At 37.6% G+C, this 13,875-nt stretch overlaps 1 protein-coding gene across 2 annotated transcripts in view; it reads left to right on the top strand.

The window, feature by feature from the left end:
• The window catches only part of ccdc85cb (coiled-coil domain containing 85C, b), a 49,076-nt gene that overhangs the window by 18,662 nt on the left and 16,539 nt on the right, over positions 1 to 13,875 (top strand). For both annotated transcript variants that reach the window (XM_016562571.1, XM_016562570.1), the window contains exon 2: positions 12,004 to 12,083. In XM_016562571.1, the coding sequence (XP_016418057.1) occupies positions 12,004 to 12,083 (80 nt within the window). The remainder of the gene's footprint in view (positions 1 to 12,003; positions 12,084 to 13,875) is intronic.

The following is a 13,875-nucleotide window of genomic DNA, read 5'->3' as shown; positions in this document are numbered from 1 at the left end:
GCGATTTATAATTATTGGGGGTACTAGCCCTCCTCAATGTCTATGGTGGTTATCGGCCTGATCAGACATGAACATATGTTGTGGCACTATCGTGCAGTCTGTAATGATATGACGTTAGCAAACTTTAGCGATTTTTTGCAAACATTTCTTTGAGTAACTTGACCGTAAATATGAACTCACGATTGAACGTAACATAAAACAAATGATTACTTTTCGTTAAAATCTTTATTAATGCCAAAAATGCTTACATTTATGTGTCTTTTTGTTCGCTCGGGCAGCCATGTTGCCCCTGAAGCCGGTTTACGCTGAGATAATTCATACCCCTTCGTTTGAAGTGTGGTCCCGAAAAATCTTCGTTTGAAGGGCTGTCTGGCCCTTCCCCTACCCCTCCAACCAAAAGAGAATTGAGACACCCCTACCCCTTCACGTGAACGCGCGAAACGGAGGGGTAGGGGAAAGGGGTAGAATTGGGATTCGGCCTAAATGTCCATTGTTTGACCATTTTATTATCAGCATTTGATATTTAGTTATCTAAAAGTATGATTTAAGTATGCACAAGCATCCACATATTTTAGGACCACGGCATTGTACACCTTCCAGCCTTACAATCGTCTAATGAGCTGCTAGTCTTCTAGCTTGTACTCTCAGTAACAGTTCCTCTGCAAAATATGAATTATTTACTTTTCTACTTTTTCCATTTGTGAAAGTTTTTTCTTTCTTTCTCTAAATATCTTTCATATACCACCCTGCCAAGTGATATGAGAACAGCGGTAGAACTTGAATATTCCCCAGTTGCCTTGTTAACGTTCTTGTGAAACATCTTCTGTCCACTGCAAGCACCATACATTATAAATAGCACGTATAACTGTTAAATGAAAACACAGTAGACACCAAAATGCTCTGAATTGTTTTAACTAAGAACAAGACTTAAAAAAAAAGGCATATTTGTACAGGTTCACACATGTTGTTCTGACACCTTCATGTCAAATTCCTGTGAGCTGTTGAGAAGTCAATTCAGTTCTTTTGTCTTCTTTTTGCGTCTCATGTTTCTCTTTTTTCCCCCTGAGACTATTGGCATCTGCTTAGGCTGAGAAAGGGAAAAGTCGCATTCTTAATTTAAGCAGAGATTTAGAAATATAGTCTAAACCTGAATGATGTTGAGACTAGGATTAGTCAGTGTCAATGAATTCTATTCTTATGAAGTGTATTAATCTATTTTCATGTATAGAAAAAGAAGGCAACGGAGGTGTTGACATATGCCTAGTTGGTTTCTTTTCAGCAGTTGAAAACGGAATATTTATATAGCGTATGACATGATTATGTTTATTCAGACTTGAATGAGGTGGGTGGAGATCATCACAATGCTTCACATGATCATTTTTGAGGACTCAACAGAAAATGCTGTCTGACCTAATGTGATTTAAAATTTAATTGCTTAAAATGTAATTTAATAATGAATTTAATTTGAAGCCATACAATAATTTTGTGAGGAATAGACCAACATTTATTTTCATATTGCATAACTGGTAATGGAAGAGATTTTCACATATTTTATTTTTATAATTTTATAATTTATGCATTTAGCAGACGATTTTATCCAAAGCGACTTACAGTGCATTCAGGCTATACATTTTTTACCAGTATATGTATATTATATATAGTATAGTATAGTTAATAGTAGACAAATCCCACATTGTCAATAATCTCTTTGTACATAATGAAAATATGTTCAATTGATTTTGATGGAGACAACATTTGTGCTAATCTACCAAAAAAAAAAAGAAATGCACGATTTCCAGTAAATATCCCATGAGCAAACTCCCTGTCACCTCAAACTCTAAGATCATGGTTCATGGCTCATGGCTCATGGCTCATATGGATTCTGTGGGTCTTTTTGACTTGCTACATTGCGTCCACATTGTAAAATATTTAGCTTTTTCTCCAGCGACCTCTGTAATGTTAGTGGTCCGTGGCGGAGGAGTAGAAATTTGTACTTGCCCAGAAACAACACAGATAATTGAAGTTCATGTCTTCCTAGATAAACATATTGGCGTCTTGGGTTACATAAGGGTTCCTCTAGCCAGTGGTGAGATCACACCATTCACCCGGCTTAGAGGATGCACTGAAATTCTGAGGCTTGTGGTGTCAGCGTTACTTAAAACTGTGTGGAGTCCGCTAGAATTGTACCACAGGCGCTCTGCCTGCCACCTACCAGCTTAAATACTCCAGCCTGCCCTGTGTGCAAGGCAAGTCTACACGTGATCTACATAATTTTCATAATTACCATGTTCAACGAATGACAGTGTCTGGTTGGTCAGACCTTAGTCATCCAGGCTGATTCATCATCCAATATTTAGCTATTTTGAGGTTATTAATCCCATCACATTCTGAAATTCATGTGAATTCTCCAATTAAATGTCTAATTAAACTGAACATATTATGCTGATGATTACTTTTAATAAAAATGTTGTATTAAATTTGATAATTCCACTATAAAAGCATGCCAAAATGATCCTGGTTATTATTACAGTTATTACAGTTACTACTACTACTAAAAAATATTAATCACCACTGTCAAGAAATTAAACCAAATGACTGATTGACCCCATAGATCCCATATTAGTTTATACAGTGGTAACAATAATTGTGTCAGATTATATATCTAAGGTAGTTTGGCTGCCGATATCAAAATTCATACACTTGTTTCATGTAATCTGAATGGAGAGGAGTCTCTTAGCGTTTGTTGATCTTGGCATCTAGTAGTAAATTAAATATTTATTAGACATTTGTAGTTGCTGTGATGTGCCTCTGAAGGCCATCTGATAATGTGATGTGTCTTCTGTCCCCGAGGATATGTTGTTGCACCTCTTGCTGTGGTCTCGTGACCAACACTTACATGGAGCTAGAAGGCCTGAGGGATAATGGGATAAAGGTTGGATTTTATTTTATGTTTCTAACCACTATGTTGTTGAAAGACAGTTTGACTATGGACTTTGAGAAACGTCTAATGACAAAGTCTTCAAGTTCCACAAGGTCAACCATTCAAAAGATGCTGAAGCATCATGGAAATCATGAACGTGTGAGGAATGCACAGTGCAACAGTAAATGTTTTAAATTCCCTAATCAAACACACCTGATTCAGCTCATCAGCTTATCAGTTGATGCTCCTGTGATCTACAATGGTTATGTGAGATATAGAGACACCCTAAATGTGATCAGGTTTGGGAAGCACTATTCATTTTAAATAGTGCCAAAAAAATAAAAAAAACTTGAGACCAGCTAAACAACCAAACCAAACTCTGGCATCAAACTGACTCTGGTCCTTGTAAAATGAGAGGGCCCTATCATACACTTGGTGCAATGCAGCACCAGGCGCGACGCAAGCGTTTTTTGTTAGTTTCAGCCCGACGCAGTTATCATTATCACGTCCTGTGCCACGTTATTTAAATAGCAAATGCATTTGTGCTATAGGGCTGTCAAAATGACTGAAAAAATTGTCGTCGCATTTCGTGCGCCACTGATAAGGCTGCCTGACGGCTGACGCAGACCTAAAATTCGAATGCAACGTTTTTTATTTGAATGTGGATTTTTTTTTTTAATTCGACGAATATTCGAAATTCGAAAAAAATTTTGACAGCCCTAATTTGTGCCCATTTGTGCGCCTATATGGCCGTGCTGGTCTGAAAACGAGGTGTATTCAGGCGCATTGTTGGCGCGTTGCTATTTTGAGGCAACTGAAATAGACTTCGCCATTGACCAACTTAAACCTGGTCTAAAGTCAATGGCGCAGTTTTTTTTTGTTATTTAAAGAGTGCGTTAGTAATATGCACCTATAGGTGGGTCCACAACGCGTGTACACTCTGCTTATTGCACACACAGGGACACACTGCAGCAAACAAACATGCCAAATATTAAAAATTACAGTATTACAATGTAAAATATTATTATTGTGTAGGCCATTGTGTAGGTAATGGATAGTCATCGCATGTATCAGAAGTAGGCCGCCTATTTGCTCGTGCAGGAGCAGATCTGTTTCCTCTCTGGAGACGTGTTCAGTCTTTGCGCTTGTAAATTCCACCATGTAAATAGCGAATCTGCCATGGAGCGAGTGCAACTGGCTCTTAAACGGAATGGGAGATGAGACTCTGATTGGTTTATTGCACGTTATGCCCAAAACACACCCATTACTCATTAAGAGAATAAGGACAACCTTTTTAGACCATGCACCGGGCGCGCTGACCATTTTTCCCGTCATTAAACTAGCAAAAGTGGATTTGGACATGCCCTAAGTGCACCTGCGCCATGCGCTTTAGACCATGCGCTTAGATCGTTAAAATAGGGCCCCTAGTGTGAAAACAGTTTCTGCAAGTTCCAAAAAGTACACACTTCTTTTGAGTTTTTGTTCAGTTGAAGTTGGGAGGGGATGGCCTGATCTTAATAATTTCTTCTTGGTTGCATCGTGTTTTTCACAGTTGACTTCACATTGCTTCTAGGACAGATCAGAGATTTACCAATGTTTGTATAATCTTTATAATCTTTATAATCTTTGGTCCTCCTAACAACTTGATCTTCAAGACAACAGGACTGATCTGATCTGTTGTGTCAGTGACCCCACATAGTAAATGAGTTCTTAGGCAGTCAGCTATATTTTAAGCCATCCAACACAGACGGATTAAAAATAAACATGTCGTGTTACATTTAAAAAGTACATTTGGTTTGACTTCAACACAAGGCGATGAGAACAAGAGGTTGTATTTTCTGAAAGCACCATATAATTAAAAAGGTCTGGGAGCTCAATCTCGTAAAACAGATTAGTGTAACAGTTTGAAAACTTGGCCACATACATCTTAAAGGGCAAGTGTTGAGTGTATTATTTCTGCATCAATTAGTGGCAGTAAAGAGAATGACAAAAATAATGACTCTTCAAACTCCACCCATCTGCCATTTGCTGGAAAAAAACTGATGCTGGTCTGGACAAACAGCAGTGTTTTAAAAGAAAATTAAAATTCAGAAATATTATCCATTTGACCGTAAGAACAAAACTTCAACTGAACTGAGCTGGATAATGACACTGAGCTGCCTTTTATAAGTGATGAACTTTGTACCCTTAACATTGTTATTGATATAAATTGAATCAACATTGAACTAAATTGAGCTGCTTTACAGCTGAAATTGAGGTAATTGAATTTGCAACACTGTTATTTTCTTGTTTATTGCCGTGAAGCTGCTTTGTAAAGTGCTATACAAATAAATGTGCCACAAAACCACATTGTTTACACTTTCTTGAAAATCAACCTACAAATGACTTACAGTTGTCTTTGAATATTAGAATGGGATAGGAAAATGTATTTTAACCTCAAAAAGTTTTCCAACATTTTACAAACTTCCCCTGTAAACTAAAGACATAAATAGCCTTTTAAAACCCTCCTTAGTTTACTAGAGTAAATAAACAACACTTTTGTCTCCCTGAGGAGGCAACTCGGCTGAAGTAAATGACTTCATTTGTAGTTGTGTGCTAAAGTGAGGATCAAGGTCGCTGTTGCAGTCAATGATTAAACTAAAGACAACTCTCCAAGCTGAGGTAATGATTGAAGGTGTACGGTAATGACTTACTTTCTTCTGGTTTTGTCCATACAGTGAGTCCAGTGTTGTTTTGAACCCCACTGGCTGTCATTGTATTGCTTTGATGGGAGTTCAGCTGTTTTCAATGAAGTTACATAGATTTATGTTAAATGTCATGCTGCTTGTGGTTTTAACATTATGCTTTGTTTGTTTGAATACCAAGCACAACATGGCAACCAAAGGTGTGAGGTTATTGAGAAGTGGGATGTGTTTACCTGTTGTGGCCTGATGAATAGCAGGCAAGGGAGTGTTCGGAAAAAATATTTAGAAATTATTTAGTATTTTTGTTTAGTCATGCAGAAAGTAAACCGATTAAAATAGTGCTGGTTCAAAAAAACAAATCATCCATGAGCTGGAAATAATTTGAATTAGTTATCTGGTACAGTTTAAAGTGTTTTTAAATCCAGTGCTTTAAACTGGTGGTTGCTACCTTCACCTTCGGTGTAAGTCTATAAGGCATGGACACACAAAGACAATGGTCAGTCAGTATTGGGTTGTTGTTGTTGTCGTCCATTGGCCTAGTTTTTGTGGTGTGTTCGATATTGTTGCCACTAGTTGGACCCTGGTGGTGGAGTACACGAGAAGAAAAGAAAAGAGAAGAAAAACAGAAGTGATGCAAGCGATCAAACAGCGAAGTCAAGAGGGCACACTTTCATTTCATCTTCATCTCATCAGTAAAAAGTTTTCATAGGGATATTGGCAAGAAAATTTTACCTAAGCATTACTTTGTTTAGGGTTTGTGTAGTATACGTAATCCTAGCTCCTCCGGTTTCCCTTTAATGAACAATGCATACAGACTACTGCCATCTTCTGGTTTGGAGATATATTTACTCTCACAAAGGTGCAGAATGCACACGCTAGTTTGTTGTTGGCTTTGTGGTGTTTTCAAGTGCAACTTTTTTAACCAGTCAATGTGAGGCGACACCACAGTTGACTGTCGTCGCCGCTAGTTCATTTGAGGTATGGTGTGTCTGGACCTTGTGGGATTTTCATCTGTTTTATCATTTGTCAGGTGAAAATTGTTAAAGGGGTCATAGGATGCTACATGCACTTTTACAAGTTGTTTGAACTGAAATGTGTGTTGGCAGTGTGTGTACACGAACCGATCTCAGATGCCCGTCTGTGTGACGTCACAAAAACAGGCCCCTCCCACGATAGTTTGATTGACAGTAGCGTTTCAGCACAGACTGGACTGGTGTCTTACCTTAGACCCGCCCTGAGTGAGCTGTCATCAAATCAAGTCAAGTCAAGTCACCTTTATTTATATAGCGCTTTTAACAATACAGATTGTGTCAAAGCAACTGTACAACATTAATTAGGAAAATAGTGTGTCAATAATGCAAAGTGACAATAGTAAACACTAATTTTTCAGTTAAAGGCAGTTCATCATTGAATTCACTGATGTCATCATCCAGCTCAGTTCAGTTTAAATAGTATATTTGCAATCAAGTCAACGATATCGCTGGAAATGAAGTGTCCCCAACTAAGCAAGCCAGAGCAACCAAAACTCCATCGGTGACAGAATGGAGAAAAAAACTTGGGAGAAACCAGGCTCAGTCGGGGGGCCAGTTCTCCTCTGGCCAGACCAAACCAGCAGTTCAATTTCAGGCTGCAGCAAAGTCACATTGTGCAGAATTTGTTTTTGAAGGGAATGCACCCCCGATCTACCTAAATGCGTCTGTTCGCGCGAATCATTCGTGATCCAGCTTTATCTACAGAAGAAGTGAGTATAATGTTTTGTAATGAATCTTTGTAAATCGCCTTTCCTAATAATGTGTTAATTAGCAAGTTTCACGATGAATGCGGCTAAAGTAAACAGTCTCTCTGAGAGCAGCTCGGAAGAGAGGGGCGGGGTCAGCAGAGCTCATTAACATTTAAAGGAAAATGCTACAAAAACGGCTTGATCTGAAAAGAGCTGTTTTTGACAGGGTAAAAAAATTGTTTTTTACACTACCATTGAGAAATTTTAACCAAACTATGTTACAGACTTTTTATTAAGACCCTAAAGAATCATATCAACTTGTGGAAAATGGGCATCCTATGACCTCTTTAAACAGAAAAGTGATATTACAACTCTCCTTAACAAGTACCACAATTTAAATATATTGTACATGTTCTAGAATAAAACAATTGTTTGTTCAAATCCCTAACAGAGCAGTAGTGACAGCAAACTCCACCAATTGGAGTCCAATCTAGAGCCTGAACATTAACTCACTATCCAAACATGACTTCTCGCTGTCTATCTATTCCTGTCTTTCTCTAACATTCTTTGTTTTTACTTCTCATCTTTTCTTACTTCCCCATATCCTCCGGTGAGACAATAAAGGTTTGCAGACTTTTAAACAAGTTTTTTTTTTGGAGTCAGACTTTATTTTTGGCCAAGTTTGAATTCTAAACTCAGACAGATTGAATAGGTTTTTTCCCTATCTCTGGTCTGTAGCTTTCCCGCCTCTCTTTAATTGAAGTTTCATTGTCTGCCATGCTGTAGTTTTCTAACAGAATGAGGTCAGGCTGTATGGAATGAATTATTGTAGGGACTGTTGTTTCTGCTTGGACTGCCACATCTTGCAGCAATTGATCCAGCAACTTCATGCACACACCCATTTAAAGCTTTCGCTTGGAGTTTTTTCCTGCTAGTTTTTCTTTTCCGTTTCTCTCCTTCAAGACTCACAGAGTCATTCACGCACATACATGCACACACAGTTTTTGATTTGTATTTAAAACACATGCTCGCACGCAGTAGGCAGCGCCCAGTGTGTTGCAACAGATGTTCAAAGGAAACTGAATGACAGCGTTTCTGTAGGCTTATCAGCGTGCTTCCAAGAAGTCGGAATTCATCTCAATTCTCTCTGAACAAACGCTGCTGCGTTTGTGGGTTTTGGGTGTGACTGCTTTTGGAAGGGACTGCTTGTGATGTCATGAAGACTGCTTAATGGTCGCTGCCCATGTGGCCCATCCTGAAGATTCCCGCGTGAGCCTTGTGCCGCAGTGGCGGCTATAGAAGTGGGTCATGGCATTGCTGATGCAATTGGAAGCGACAAAGTGAGAGGGACAGACTCGCTACCCCACCCCCACACGCTCATCCGCGTCGTGCCGCCACACATAAAACAATCCATGTCAGTTCACTGAGCTAACATGCACAAATAGCTGATCAGCACATCAGATTTATTTGATTATTGTGCAGTGTTGTGTCTGAATACAATCAGAATGGACTCCTAACTTAAGAATTGGAGTCTAGGAGACAGTAAACCAAACTACAATATGCTATAGGTCTACATATAGCATAGAAAGGAGAACGGCACACTATATCCCTTTTTTAATACTGTAAAGTTGCTTTGACACAATCTCCATTGTAAAAAGCACTATATAAATAACGGTGACTTGAATTGACTAGAAAGGAATTAAATATCATTTTTTACTATGTAAATTGCAATAATAAACACAGTAGAGACATACACGCCAAACCATACAAACAAAACCATAAAACAACTATTTAGATGTTTTACAAGTGCAGAAGATTTTAAATAATGCCCAAAAATTTTTATTACAGTTTTTGAATTTGACATTTAAAAAATACTCTCATCACAATTTGGAACATATCCACCTTAATTTACAATGCAGAAGTAAGCTATTCCATTAAGTAAGCTAGTTTTAGTGAATGTGCTAAAATTCTGATTCATTTGCCACTATAGATAAATAACTCTAAATAAACTCTAAAACTGTATGCTACAAACCTGTGCGTTTATAATTATGATGAATTAATATAACATGATAACAAATGCCAGTGTGCAATATGAAGCAACATAAATGACTGTTTTTGTACTGGTAAAATAACTAGAAGCGAATGACACCAAAACATTACGAATCTTACGTTAAAAATGAGGTGGATATAACAGTTCATTTTATTCATGCACCGGCATGTGAACTATTATTTATGGCATTGAATCCTAAACATTTTTAATTTTAAAATTCAGTTTAAAATGTACGGCGCCCCGCACATGACATGCAAGAAAAAATAAATAAATTGTGCACACGATTACTATTTCGTTCCCTCGATTTGCTAAATCGTGCGCACAATTTACTAATTTGTTCTCTCGATTTATAAATCGTGTGCACAATTTATAAATCAAGGGAATGAAATAGTAAATTGTGCGCACAATTTAGCCTACTATTTTTTCCTGCATGCCATTTACGGGGCTCCGTAAAAATGTACTGTATTACTTAAAATCAGTTATGAAATAATCTACCCTAACAGTCTACTCTGAGAGTTAGTAGACATGTAGTTGCAAATTAATGAGAATTAGTTGACATGTAGTTACAAAGTTACTTATAGTTAGTAGAATGTCTAAAGTGGACTATCGAAATAAAGTGTAACCATATTTTTTTTATTACCAGTTTTGAACAATTTGTTGGATCTGCTATGTCATGGAGTAATGTCATTTTTTTTTTAAAAGTTTACTTTTTAGCAATTCGGTTGTAGCCCTATTATATACTGCACTGTATGTATATGCAAAACTACACTGTATTAGTTTTAAGTATGGAATACTGAATAAGACACTACAAGCACTGGATGTTATGTAGGATAAGGCCCATTGAAATTTGAGAAGTCATAACATAGAGGTGTTTCTGTGGACGTTGTCCTTTGAGCTGTGTCTTACAGCTAAAGGTCAGCTATGTTGTCCTCACACCACCAGATCTGATGACTATAGTTGAGTGGAAGTCTCTTGTGTGGCGAGTTATGCTGACAAGAACATTTAGCTCCCTGGAATGCTAGAAACTGAATTGCTTTGGGGTAGTGGAGTCATATTTCTAATAGCTGGTTCTGGTTGGATTGATTTTTGGTAGTGGGTGGATCTGGGCTGGTCCAGGGGTTTTGTGTACCGGAGTTGATTCTTAATCGGCTTGGCCCATGCCCATCATCATTCAGTCAGCCAGATGAAGTTAGATTAGAGTGTCACTAGGGATTTGCAGCCGCCCTGCACTGCCTCGCTCTCCATTGCTGAGGGCTTTACTCAGACATGGCAATGGGTTTATCTATTAGGCTAAAAATGAATGCCTCCCATTGTCTACACCATGCCAACACAGTCATGTCTTACTTACGCAAATAAAATTACTCTTTTATATCAGAGGAAATATGAACCACATTTTTGCATGGCTTTCATTTTTGTTATTTTCAAACAATTTGAACATAAATTCTTGGATTAAATGATTAAAATCAGCAAAAAGGGATTTCCGTGCACATAAACATTTCTTGCTTCATAAGGAACTTTTGACTGTAACAGTTTCCCAGCTAACTCAGCACATGTGTTTGCTCTTTGGATAACCAAATTAATCAAATGCAAAGTTTCAAAAGGATAAGTCAAAATATGTGCTTTATTTCGTGGTCTCCATTGTATCTGGTAGGAAACCTATAAGGTCGGAAAGCCAGGTGTCTCACTTGGTCAAATGTAAATTGCAGTGTAATATATTTTACAAACAGGAAATATTTTATGGCAGTGTAAAGGCATATTTAGTGGGCCACCTCATCTAAGGGCCTGTTGCAATGCTGCTATGTGTTTCCATGAACCAGTTCAAATGGTCTTTTTCAATGAATCTATTCAAAACTATAATTGAACAATTTGTTTGCTTCATTACTCAAAACCCTCTGTTTTTTAGTTATATTCTGCAGTACAGTAGTTTTCATTCACTTAATTTGTGACCTTATAATTCAATATTGTTTTGATTATTCCTTGATTTTTGTTTTAGGCTTGCATGTTACGAAGTCTGTGATGAGATGAGTTTTCCATGCATTCTTGGCCTAAACCTTGAAGCCAGCCCAGAATTAAACGAGCAGCATTACACATTGATTGCTAGTGTCCAAAGTTACTGGCTCGGTACAGACCACATCAAACCATGAGTGATGCTTTAGGTCATTTGAATTCTTTGACAATGAGAAAACGGAAATGATCTCAACTGTGTTATCAGAAGGGAAGCTAATTTTAAGCTTAAAGCACTGTGGGATTAAATTAAAATCACATATGTATGAGAAATCAAGTAAGCTGGATCAACTGAATCAAAACAAACCCCAAAAATAGATCACAGGCTGTATTCTCAAGTCTTTAATTAAACTGAAATTTCACCTTGTGATAGTTAGTGGTCCAAAATATCAAAGGTATGTGCATTTTGGGCCAGAGTGACTTCAAAATGCTTCACCTGATGTGCCAATTAGTGTTGATGATCTTGAAAAACAAGATGTCTTGTTTAGGGCTGAAAAATAAGTTGCTTTGGAATTTAACAACAAAAACCAATTCATTCATTGACAACAGAAAATCACTAGTTCTAACACTGTAGTTTGTTCACTTTAGGATCTTAATTGATCTCATTCCTGTCTTTGTCTTGCAGATGCATCCTCAATCTACATTCGCCAGCTAGAAACCAAGGTCCGGATTCTAGAAGACAATAACAACAAACTGCTCTCACAAGTAAGGACTGAGTTAACAACATGCTTTCTTTCTAAAGCTCTTGAAAATATGAGTAATCTAGACTTACCATTGCCATTGGGTGCCAATATTAGTGGTGGCAGTTTGGGGTTACGAAAGAGGCAGCCAATCTTTAATTCATGGTAGGTCAAACTGTGTTAAATTGGCACACAGCATCCCCTCCGGCAGGAAGAAGGAGCAGCTTACCGTCACGCCGGGATTGTGTGGGCATCTCTGAGCGTCTGTGGCCTCAATTTAACCTCCCTTGTGGAGAATGAGTGGGTTTTACCAACCGAAAGAGCATTTCAAGCTCACCTATTTATCCTGAAGGCACCACAATCAATCTGCCTATCACCGAATGTCACAAATGTATTCACCCACCATAGTATTACAGACATCTACAACAAAACACTTACCGTGAACCCATCCAGCAGAACAGCATTACAGCCCACTCTCCTCAGCACTTGAATAGGATTTCGCGAGTTCTTTCACGTTCTCCATCTTGTGTAGATGTGTAGGTAGGAATAAAACGTTCATATTTGGAAAAGTGAGGGGCAATTACATCTTCATATAGCTTCACAGAGGTTCCTATTTTAAAGCCCAATGTACTTGCAGGTAAAAGGATAGTTTAACCAAAAATCTAAAACTTAACTGTACTCTGATGACTAGGGCTGCAACCACTGTAATAATTGTTGATTATTTCTTTAATCAATCAATTAACTGGATAAATAGCTATATACTGTATATACCGGTCAGCTTACCAAGGCTGCATTTATTTGATGATAAAAAAAAACAAAAACGGAAAACAGTAACATGTTGAAATATTACCGTATTGTCCCGAATATAAGACGATATTTTTTTCAATTTATTCCTGTGATGCAAAGCTGAATTTTCAGCATCATTACAGAAATCATTCTAATATGCTGATTTGCTGCTCAGGAAACATTAATTATTAATTCCTAATTATTATTATAATTATTTTCAACATTGAAAACAGCTGCATAATATTTGTGGAAACTGTGATACGGTACCATTCAAAAGTTTGAGGTAAGATAAAAAAAATAATAATAATACTTTCATTCAGCAAGAACATACTGTGAAAGTAAATAATTATAAAGTGAAAGTAAAGACATTTATAATGTTACAAAAGAGATCAACGAATCTTGAAAAAAAAAAATTCAGCATTTATACGTTTGTTTTCAAGAACCATTATTGATAATTGAACACGTATAATAATTGAGCATCAAATGAGCATTTCTGAAGGATCATGTGACCCTGAAGCCTGGAGTAATGAGCTGAAAAGTCAGTTTTGCCATCACAGGAATAAAATAGAAAACAATTATTTTAAAGTCCCCCTGTAGTGAAAATCAAGTTTTTTGTGTTGTTTATTTGTCTATGTGGTGTTTTTAATATGCTTTTAGACAAACCACGTGCCAATCTATTAATCAACACCATTGCTGAGTATTTTCTCCTTAAAACTGTAGTTTCCCAAAGGCTGACCCAGAAATGCGGTTTGAAGCAGCCCTCAGTTTGCTACGTCACAATCCAATAACCAATCACGTCAAGGGATCGATTCCTATCACTAGCATGCAAAATATGCTGTATCAAAAAAAATACCAATACCAGCACAAAACCAAAAATAAATTAAAGCAAAAAACCCATGAAGCTGTGGTTTAATGTGAATTTAGAACCGCTAACTTGCATTATAACCCGTGGCAACAGTGTAAAAGTAGCCCAGAGTCAGACCCACCTCTCCCGCAGCTGCGTCTGCACTTCACACGCGTATGCTCGCGGG

This window comes from Sinocyclocheilus rhinocerous, unplaced genomic scaffold (assembly GCF_001515625.1).
Source record: "Sinocyclocheilus rhinocerous isolate Xijiao unplaced genomic scaffold, SAMN03320098_v1.1 scaffold769, whole genome shotgun sequence".
NCBI lineage: Eukaryota > Metazoa > Chordata > Actinopteri > Cypriniformes > Cyprinidae > Sinocyclocheilus > Sinocyclocheilus rhinocerous.
The sequence above is the reverse complement of the archived record's forward strand: the minus strand, read 5'-3'. Positions and strand labels throughout refer to the sequence as shown.